At 27.6% G+C, this 11,572-nt stretch overlaps 1 protein-coding gene across 1 annotated transcript in view; it reads left to right on the top strand.

The window, feature by feature from the left end:
- The window catches only part of LOC126895590 (surface protein P113-like), a 66,587-nt gene extending 60,548 nt beyond the window's left edge, over positions 1 to 6,039 (top strand). Inside the window, exons 16-22 of the mRNA XM_050667615.1 lie at positions 4,027 to 4,104; positions 4,354 to 4,431; positions 4,518 to 4,595; positions 4,681 to 4,758; positions 5,572 to 5,649; positions 5,735 to 5,812; positions 5,898 to 6,039. Coding sequence (XP_050523572.1) covers positions 4,027 to 4,104; positions 4,354 to 4,431; positions 4,518 to 4,595; positions 4,681 to 4,758; positions 5,572 to 5,649; positions 5,735 to 5,812; positions 5,898 to 6,001 — 572 coding nt within the window. The 3' untranslated portion in view covers positions 6,002 to 6,039. The remainder of the gene's footprint in view (positions 1 to 4,026; positions 4,105 to 4,353; positions 4,432 to 4,517; positions 4,596 to 4,680; positions 4,759 to 5,571; positions 5,650 to 5,734; positions 5,813 to 5,897) is intronic.
- The last annotated feature ends 5,533 nt before the right edge of the window (positions 6,040 to 11,572 follow it).

The following is an 11,572-nucleotide window of genomic DNA, read 5'->3' as shown; positions in this document are numbered from 1 at the left end:
AGGTTTTTTGCGTCACTATTTTATACTTTACTTTAATAAAATTAATTTTAAATTGACTAAACAATTGTTATTATATTTTCAGATATCGCACAAAATTCTTCTAAAAATTTGGTACCAAATAACAATGATATTGATGTATTTGAAGAGATGCTGCAAGAATGTAAAAATAGTATTATCCACTACAGAATATTTATTAGTAGTTTAAATAAAATTTTAGTGAAGTTAACAAACAATATCATTTTTTTTTTTGATTATACACTATTATAAATTTAATTTTAATTTAAATGTGTTTTAAATAGATTTAAAAATTGTTAAGGTATACCTAGAGTCCTAACAGTTGGTTATGCTGTTCCTAAACAGAGAAATGCTGTCTCTATATAGTATAGTTAGTTCTAATCGAGTACAATGTCATTATTATATAGAACGACTGGTTATTTTGATGACTACACTTATGATTTCTCAGATTACTTCATTGCTCATAATTTTTTTTTATCATTGAATGGAACATGGGAAAATTATGTGGATTAAACAGAATTAAAAATTTAAGTAGCTAAATAAGATCTATATTTGATATTATTATTTTGTTAACATATTTAGATATCGCAAAAAATTCTTCTAAAAACTTGATACAACACACCAATGTAGAAGACTTGATGGAAAATGTACAACAAGAATGTAAGATTTTGATGAGTCACTATTATACACTTTACTTTAATAAAATTAATTTTTAATGGATTAAGAATTGTTATTATATTTTTAGATATTGTACAAAGTCCTTCTAAAAATTTGATACAAAATAACAATGATATAGATGAGCTTGAAGAGATGCTGCAAGAATGTAAAAATTGTTTATTTACTACAGAATATTTATTATTAGTTTATATAAAATTTTAGTGAAGCTAACAATCAAATTCATTTTTTTTTTTGATTATACACTATTATAAATTAATTTAAATTTAAATGAGTTTAATTTAAGCTTACTTTGTTTTCTATGTAAGCGTGTTTGAGTCGATCGTTTGATATTGTTTTGGATGTACCGTTGATTAGAAGGTCGAACGTCTTGGGTGTTCTTTTTAATAATTGAAATGGTAATTTGTATGTATAAGTTAAATTGGGCTTCAATTCAGAAAGCGTCGATTCTTTGATATACGAGAGTACAGGTTTCTAGGTCTTTTGGTATGTAAGGGCGTTTTGATGATAATGTGTGGTGATATACTATTGGAGCTACTTTCGAAAATTGTTGTTGAAGTTGTTTTATGAAATCAGATGGTTCTGGTAGTTGTTCTGTTTCTTCAAAAAATTTTCCTGGTAGTCTTATCGTTTGACCATAGACTAGTTCGGCTGGGGATGCTTTCAAGTCTTCTTTTAGTGTTGTGCGTAGGCCTAATAAAATCATAGGTAGTTCCTCCGACCAATGGATGCTGTCTTTACATGTTATAGCGGCTTCTAGTGTTCTATGTACTCTTTCTACCATTCCATTTGATTGTGCATGATATGATGATGAACGCAATGTTTGAAAACCTAATGTTTTTGATAACTGTTTGTATAATGTTGATTCGAACTGTCTACCCTGATCTGTCGTTATTCTATGGGGTACTCCAAATCTTGCAATCCAGTGTTTAATTAGGGTGGTGGCACATGTTTCTGCAGTTATGTTTTTTATAGGCACTGACTCTATCCATCTTGTGAACCTATCGATCATAGTCAATATGTATTTATAAGTTTTAGATGGTGGTAATGATCCAACAATGTCAATGTGTATTTGTTCGAAACGACCACTTGGTGGATTAAAATTGCCGATTGGGGTAATTGTGTGTTTGTATGTTTTTGTTTTTTGACATTTTTCACATGCATTTACCCATGATGTTATATTTTTTTTAATTGATTTCCATACGAATCGTGGTTTAATTTGGCTAAGAGTTCCTTTTATTCCAGGATGAGATAAGTTATGAATAGTTGAAAATACTTTTCTTTGTATTGATGGTGGTACGATTGGTCGTATTTTACCAGTGCTTGTGTCGCATTTAATTTTTCAGCCACCTTCTATTTCCATGTCTTGTACTTTTAGACTAGTATCGGTTAATATGTAATCTGTATCTTGTGCGTCAGCGATTTCTTCTATTAAGTTTATCGGGTGAGATGTATTTAATACGCTTTCGACTCTTGAAAGGTAGTCTGCTGTAATGTTGCTTGATACGCAATGTGCTGTATGTTAGTAGTTAATTGTGATATAAATGAAAGTTGTCGTTGCTGTCGTTCAGATGGTTCTTCTAGTTTTTATTTAAAAGCATGAATTAATGGTTTGTGGTCTGTATAAATTGTTAAGTCCTTGCCTTCTAATAAGTGAGTGAAATGTCTACAACAATCGTATATGACTAGAAGATCTCTATCATAGGTCGAGTATCGCTGCTCAGTAGTTGTTAGTTTGCGACTGTGAAAGCCTAGTGGAAGCGATTTATTATTAATTATTTGGTGTATAACTCCACCGATTGCCCTATTACTGGCATCTGCAGTAAGTGTTAGTTTGGCTGATTCATGTGGGTGTGCTAAGTGTGTTGACTTTTCCAATAATTCTATACATGTGTAAAATGCTTCTTTTGCTTCAGATGTCCAATTTATGACACACGTATTATTTTTCTTGTTATCTGGAATCAGCTCATTCAGATGTAGTTGGTGATGTGCGAGCTGTGGTATAAAACGTCTGTAGAAGTTAATCATACCGAGAAATCGCCGTAGATCTTTTATTTGATTGAGTATAGGCAATTCTTTTATACTTTTTCTGAATCAGGTATGTTTCCTTCTTTTGAAATTTGATGTCCTAAAAAGGTTATTGATTCTTGTCCACAACTGCATTTTTCTAGGTTGATTTTAATACCATGTTGGGCAAGTGCTTTTGTACTGTGTTTAGATGTTCTATATGTTCCTTTTTGGATTTTGAAAAAATCAATATGTCATCTATGTACGCTACTGTAAACGGTAAATCTCGGATTATTTCGTTTATAAACCTTTGGAACGTTTGTGTGTTGTTTCTTAGTCCATATGGCATTTTTAAAAATTCAAAGCTGCCAAATGGTGTTATTATTGCGGTCTTAGAAATGTCTTCTTCAGCCATTTTTATTTGATTGAAAGCTTTTTCCAAGTCCAGTCTTGAGAAAATTGTTTTGTTATGAAGTTGGATGTTTACATCATGTATGTGCGGTAAAGGATATCGATCTGGGACAGTTACTTGCTTAGTGAGGGGTGCGATCGTCCCGTCGTCCAAGCCACGAGCCGCCATTCCTATTACACATGAAATATTAATGTTTCTGGTGTTGTTTTGTCTGCCATTTTTCCTTTGTCGAGGTCATCAATTTTTAGTGCTTCACTGATTGATTATAAATAAAAACACTAATTTATATAACAGAAAAAATGTAGACGGTTTATTGTTTAAACACTAAGAAAATTTATATAAAAATTATATTAATGCACTACGTGTACTTAACTACATAACCGACTAACTGACGACTAGCTAACTAACTGATTGACGTTATTGTTACGTCGCGCCGTTTTATATTGCATTGAGTTCTAGAAGATTTCCTTATGGAGTGATCGATAACATTCGCGCGTATATGCATTTTGTGTTGCCTATCCGTCGCAAAGAATCTCGATCATTCCATAGTCACTAAAAGTCATTAAATAGATTTAAAATTTTTTAAGGTATACCTAGAGTCCTAACCATTAGTTATGCTGTTCCTAAACAGAGAAATGCTGCATCTATATAGTACAATTAGATCTAATCAACTACAATGTCATTATTACTCAAAACAACTTGTTATTTTCTATGATCGCACTTATGATTTCTCAGATTAATCCATTGCTCATAATTTTTTTGTTTTTTTTTGTCATTGATTGGAATATGGGAAAATTATGTGGATTAAACAAAATTAAAAATTTTAAACCATAACTAGTTTACTTTAATGAAATTTATCTTAAGTAACTAAATAAGATCCGACATATTTGATATTATTATTTTGTTAACATATTTAGATATCGCAGAAAATTCTTCTAAAAACTTGATAAAACATACAAATGAAGAAGATTTGATGGAAAATGTACAACAAGAGTGTAAGGTTTTGATGCGTCACTATTTTACACTTTACTTTAATAAAATTAATTTTAAATAGACTAAACAATTGTTATTATATTTTTAGATATCGCAGAAAATTCTTCTAAAAATTTGGTACAACATACCAATGAAGAAGATTTGCTGGAAAATTTACAACAAGAATGTAAGGTTTTATGCGTCACTATTTTACACTTTACTTTAATAAAATTAATTTTAAATAGACTAAACAATTGTTATTATATTTTTAGATATTGTACAAAGTCCTTCTATAAATTTAATAAGAAATAACACTGATATAGATGAGCTTGAAGAGATGCTGCAAGAATGTAAGGTTTTGATGAGTCACTATTTTACACTTTATTTTAATAAAATTAATTTTAAATAGACGAAACAATTGTTATTATATTTTTAGATATCGCAGAAAATTCTTTTAAAAATTTGGTACAACATACCAATGAAGAAGATTTGCTGGAAAATTTACAACAAGAATGTAAGGTTTTTTGCGTCACTATTTTACACTTTACTTTAATAAAATTAATTTTAAATAGACTAAACAATTGTTATTATATTTTTAGATATCGCAGAAAATTCTTCTAAAAATTTGGTACAACATACCAATGAAGAAGATTTGATGGAAAATTTACAAAAAGAATGTAATGTTTTTTGCGTCACAATTTTATACTTTACTTTAATAAAATTAATTTGAAATTGAATAAACAACTCTTATTACATTTTTAGATATTACACAAAATTCTTCTAAAAATTTGATACAAAATAACAGTGATATAGATGTTTTTGAAGAGATGCTGCAAGAATGTAAAAATTGTATTGTCTACTACTGAATATTTATTATTAGTTTAAATAAATTTTTAGTGAAGCTAACAAACAAATTCATTTTTTTTTTCGATTATACACTATTATGAATTTTATTTTAATTTAAATGAGTTTTAAATAGATTTAAAAATTTTTAAGGTATACCTAGAGTCCTAACCGGTAGTTATGCTGTTCCTAAACAGAGAAATGCTGCATCTATATAGTACAGTTAGATCTAATCAACTACAATGTCATTATTACTCAGAACGACTTGTTATTTTCTATGATCACACTAATGATTTTTCAGATTGCTCCATTGCTCATAATTTTTTTGTTTTTTTTTGTCATTGAATGAAATATAGGAAAATTATGTGGATTAAACAAAATTAAAAATTTTAAACCATAACTAGTTTACTTTAATGAAATTTATCTTAAGTAACTAAATAAGATCAAACATATTTGATATTATTATTTTGTTAACATATTTAGATATCGCAGAAAATTCTTCTAAAAACTTGATAAAACACACCAATGAAGAAGATTTGATGGAAAATGTACAACAAGAGTGTAAGGTTTTGATGCGTCACTATTTTACACTTTACTTTAATAAAATTAATTTTAAATAGACTAAACAATTGTTATTATATTTTTAGATATCGCAGAAAATTCTTCTAAAAATTTGGTACAACATACCAATGAAGAAGATTTGCTGGAAAATTTACAACAAGAATGTAAGGTTTTTTGCGTCACTATTTTACACTTTACTTTAATAAAATTAATTTTAAATAGACTAAACAATTGTTATTATATTTTTAGATATCGCAGAAAATTCTTCTAAAAATTTGGTACAACATACCAATGAAGAAGATTTGCTGGAAAATTTACAACAAGAATGTAAGGTTTTTTGCGTCACAATTTTACACTTTCCTATAATAAAATTAATTTGAAATTGAATAAACAATTCTTATTACATTTTTAGATATTACACAAAATTCTTCTAAAAATTTGATACAAAATAACAGTGATATAGATGTGTTTGAAGAGATGCTGCAAGAATGTAAAAATTGTATTGTCTACTACTAAATATTTATTATTAGTTTAAATAAATTTTTAGTGAAGCTAACAAACAAATTCATTTTTTTTTTCGATTATACACTATTATGAATTTTATTTTAATTTAAATGAGTTTTAAATAGATTTAAAAATTTTTAAGGTATACCTAGAGTCCTAACCGTTAGTTATGCTGTTCCTAAACAGAGAAATGCTGCATCTATATAGTACAGTTAGATCTAATCAACTACAATGTCATTATTACTCAAAACAACTTGTTATTTTCTATGATCACACTTATGATTTCTCAGATTACNCAACTTGTTATTTTCTATGATCGCACTTATGATTTCTCAGATTAATCCATTGCTCATAATTTTTTTGTTTTTTTTTGTCATTGAATGAAATATAGGAAAAATATGTGGATTAAACAAAATTAAAAATTTTAAACCATAACTAGTTTATTTTAATGAAATTTATCTTAAGTAACTAAATAAGATCAAACATATTTGATATTATTATTTTGTTAACATATTTAGATATCGCAGAAAATTCTTCTATAATTTTGATACAACACACCAATGAAGAAAAAAAGCCTATGGTAATCAGGAAAGTGAGATGTGTGATTAATAAATAAAAGAACAAATTAAATCATTAATATTTCATGTGTAATAGGAATGTACACGACTTGTATACTCTTTGGAGTATATACTTCATACATGAAACATGCTAATCTCTGACTTCTTTGGAAATCCAATTATTAACCGAAAGACTATGGGGTCTTAAAAATCATTTCAAAATTTTATTCTTTTCATTTTTGGTTAATATTCTAAGAAAACTGACTTCTTGAAATGTACATTAATTTAAATCTAATACAATGCTTTTTAAAATGAAAAAATATAAACTATCCGATAAATTAATTTCTAAAAGTGAAGACTATTAGTCCAAAAACTATTTTTGGTAAAAATTGCCGAATTTGAATGGTTTTGATTAGTAATAGAATATTTGCATCAATTTCAAGTAGTCACTGAAGTTTACAATATTGATTTTATTCACTGTTAGACATCAATCAATAATAACCTAAAAATAAAGTTGAGATGTCAGTATGTGTTTATTACTGATGATAATATGCTGTTGTCGAAATACATATATGTCATTTTTCAGTATTTTTTGTGACTTTCTGAGTTAAATATTTTTTAGATTTTAATTAATATTTTTAATTTTTAATAAAAAAAAGTTTTCCTCTATTCTATAAAAATTTAAATAAAGTAAAATTTGCTTAAAACAATAATAATGTACCGCTAACATACGTTGACAACGAGTAACAAAGTTTTTTATCAGATAATTTTTAATTTATAATTGTAATTATTATAATTAAAATTATGAAGGAATACAAAAATACAAATTTAACTAATAAAATATCTAAAGATGTTTCGGTGGTCATTGATAAAATAAGAAGACTTTACACAAGTTCATAATGAAACATAAGTGAAAATTTTTAAGTTCAACATCTTATACAAATTTGTATGTTAAAAAACTCACAATTTAAACTATATGGTAGTTTAAAATTAAAGACCTTAAATGGTCATAAATCTATTTGGGTATGTTCTAAGCCTTAATTTTATGGAATTTGTGTTCATAATTATAAAAACCCAGCACAGTGGGGTGGCGGCACAGTGGGGTCCAGTATAGATGATATCTGACAGTGATTAAAATCACTATCATAAAAAACGCTTCGATGTAAATCTGTAGATAGTGTTTAATTAAAAAAAAAAAATTTGTCAAAGAAGTAGGTCAAATGAGAGTTCAGAAAATAAATGATAGCTACAAAAAAAAAACACATAGTAAAATAATATTAATATGAATTTCTTCTCACGAGATGAGACTACAGTAATGGAATCCTTGATATTTATTGAAGTTATTGAATCTAAATGAGATAAAAATCAAATGAGTTAAACATTTTTTTTATTTTACATTTATTTTTCTCGACTTCAAAGAAACAAAAAAAATTAAAATATGATTAATTTTTTATGCTATGTCATTTAGATTGATGTAATATTCNTTATACTATGTCAATTAGATTGATATAATATTTATGAAAATCAGTGTAATCCCCTTATAATAAAATAAAATACAAAACCAAGAATTTTAACACAATAATAGCATATTTTTAAATACGGTAGTTTTAATTTAAGTTATATATATAAAAGTGTCAGTATTTCTGGAACACTTTCAAAAGTTAATTTTTTGTGAAAAAGTTGTCATTTTAAATCCCCCCCTGTGGGCAGATAAAGGGTCAAATTTACCAAAAAAAAATACCAAATGATAGGTAAAGACATCAATCATCTATAAAAAAAAATTATATTGATATGTTCATTTTTGAAAAAGTTATGGCTGATTTTAGTAAAAAAAATTGAAAAAATTTCGAAAATTAGTGATTTTTAATTTGTAATTTTTTTGGAGATTTCCCCCATTTACGGGGAACGAGGGAAATTTTTTCAATTTTTGAAGGTAATGTCTTCGACTAAATACGATTTATGATCTTTTGACGTATCGTTGAAAGAAATCGGTTTGGTGAGAGCTGAGAAAAAGTGGTAACAGACATAAAAAAAAATCACAGCATAGTAAAATTAATACTTTCTTAGCTTCGTATAATACGAATTATGATGGACCAGTAGAACGTTTCATTATTTTTATTCATGTTACAAGTCATACTGGTGCAAATCTTGCTTTGTGTTTACTTAACTTTTTGAAAGAAAATGATATTAACATAGAAAATTGTCGTGGGCAGAGCTATGACAACGCTAGCAACATGAGTGGGACTTGTACTGGTATGCAAGCAGAAATAAAAAAGTGCAATTCATTTACTGATTATATTCCGTGTATTGCACATTCGCTGAATCTCGTTCGACAATCTGCTGTAGATTGTTGTATTGAAGCAGTTTCATTTTTCGGTTTTGTCCAAGAAGTTTACAATTTTTTTTCCGCCTCTACCCAACGCTGGGATATTTAAAAAAAAACTTTGGTAAAAAATTGTCCACTTCCTAAATCCAAATCAGTTACTAGATGGAGTGAAAATGCTGAGGCTGTTAAAGCGTTATTTATAAATTACGAGAATAATAATGAAGCGTTAAAAAAATTCAAAATGATACATTTCAAAAATAATCAACTCGACACCAAGCTTCTTGTTTAAGCTCAGTATTCGGTTATTTAGAAACTGCCATTATGTGTGAATTATGGCATAATATTCTGGAACTATTTAATAAGTGTAGTAAAAGTATTCAAAGTGGTGTAATTGATTTGTACACTGCAATTAATTTAATTGAAATTCTTAAAATTGTCCTTCAAAATATAAGAAACCAATATGATGAATATGAAAGTAATGGCATGAAAAGGGCTAAAAATGAAGACTATAAATTAAGACACAAAAAAAAAATATTTAAAAATAAAAAAAAACACATCATAGTAAAATTAATATCTTCATAGCTTCGCATAGAAGCTAAAACCAATAAAAAAAAAATAGTTAAAAAGATTTACTCAATTCTGACCGTATTATTAAAATTGGTTATAATTGTAAAAATCCATCGTTAAATTCAGGTGAAACTAAAAATCATTTCTTATTTAAATTTATGATTTATATAGCATCATATTACAAAAAAATTTGGAATATTATAGACTGATAGTAGCACACACAAATAGAGTTAAAAATGAATAAATTACAAAGTAAAATTATATACTTTTGTAGTTGAATACTGTAATAAACAAAAAAAAAAGAAAAGGGGGAAGAGGAAGAACGAAAGAAAGAAACNTGAAATCGTATCTCGGGGTCTAACTATATTTATTTATTAAATAATAAAATATCCCTACCTCATTTATTCCTATTTTTGTTTATTACGTGATTTTTTATAAGTAAGACATGCAAATAAATATTCGCACTTACCTTTATTTCCTTTAGTAATTGATTGAGTTGGTTTTATGGTGATTTCTTCTTTCAGTGTTAACAGTCGTTTATACTGTCTTGCGTTTATTTCGATAAATTAGTATCTCTGTGTATATAAAACTTAAAAAAGGGGATTCTCTACAATGGGACCTGCGTCTATTATAATTTTATCACTTTCTTTTATTTTAAATTCCTTTTATATTATACTATGTTTTTACTAATAATATTTTCGATGAATTCCCTACAGTCGATATCGATATTCTTAAAATTTACTCTGAACTAGCCAAAATATAATTATAAGAATATGTCTATCTATATTCAAAATATAATTAACAAGACTGTGGTGGCCCAGCGTTTCTCAGCGTAAAGCCTTGGCTGGCGCGGACACAGTTACCTCGCTAATATATTTTAAATATTATTTCAATACACCTTTTACTATCCTTTACGTCAACTGCCTACACGTTACCGAAAGGTAATTGGCATAGTCCCTTAAGGCTGGCGGGTACACAGGCATAAAGTACTACTACTAAAACTAGTTAATTCTAATCACAAATTATGCTTCTTCATTTAGTTCGGCACATTTAAGGCTGTTCATAAATGTAGGGCACAATAAGCTTTATTATGAATATACGATAATGTATAAGGCTATTATACCTGTATAAATAAAATTACTCTTCTTCACTCTTTTCGGCACATTTGAGGCTGTCCAGAAATGAAGGGCATAATAATATTTAAAACCTTTATAAAAAAAATAGAGATAATGTCTATTTGTCGTGAGAACATTAGGCGATAATAAAATAAATAAAAACTTGTTCCAGTGTAAAATATTAATAGATCATCTAAGACAATGTTCACCACTTAGGATGATACATATAAAAAAACTAAGTCACAGGGACAAAATATTTACTTATGCTGACGCAGATTCCATGTAAGAGAATATTTAGAGGGTAGTCGTCGCAGTCGCTGCCGCAGAAAATCGTCAAAAGAAGTCCAAAAGAAGAGAGCAGAGTTTTTACGAGAAAAAATGGCTTTTTATACGCCGGATGAAGTAAGCCAGCGATCTCTATTGAAATTCCTAAGATGTTGGATAATTATTTGTGATTGGTTAATTGTGATAGAAACCCTGCCGTGGGCGTAGTTAATGAATTGTAGGGGACTGGTTTGAAACATATGTTGATAAATAGTTATTTTTATTACCCTAAAAGGGAAACATTCCTTAGATGATTTATGGCTTTATTCATATATATGTGATATTTAGTACATGTGTTAATCATTATACTACAATACTTTTATGATATCAAATCTAATTCGACAATAAATAATTTAAGAATATTAAAAATTAATGATTTTAATGATTTGTATGGAAAAAGCTGGTTAAGCTACTTTTTATTTGAATAAGGAATATTTTTTTGATTTTTAAGAGTAATAACATAAACTAATCATNATTTTTAAGAGTAATAACTTAAACTAATCATTAACTTAAATATCATAAACTTAAATGAATCATTTGACGTATCGTTGAAAAAAGTAGGTCTAGTGAGGGTTGGCAAAATAAATCGTAGCCAGAAAAAGAACCACATAGTAAAATAATATTAACATGAATATCAATTTCTTCTCACGAGGGGAGACTATAGTGATAGGATCCCTTATATTTATTGAAGTTA

This window comes from Daktulosphaira vitifoliae, unplaced genomic scaffold, assembly GCF_025091365.1.
Source record: "Daktulosphaira vitifoliae isolate Bord-2020 unplaced genomic scaffold, ASM2509136v1 Scaffold_1, whole genome shotgun sequence".
NCBI classification, from domain to species: domain Eukaryota; kingdom Metazoa; phylum Arthropoda; class Insecta; order Hemiptera; family Phylloxeridae; genus Daktulosphaira; species Daktulosphaira vitifoliae.
Note: the sequence above shows the minus strand (reverse complement) of the source record. Positions and strands in the feature narration are given on the sequence as shown.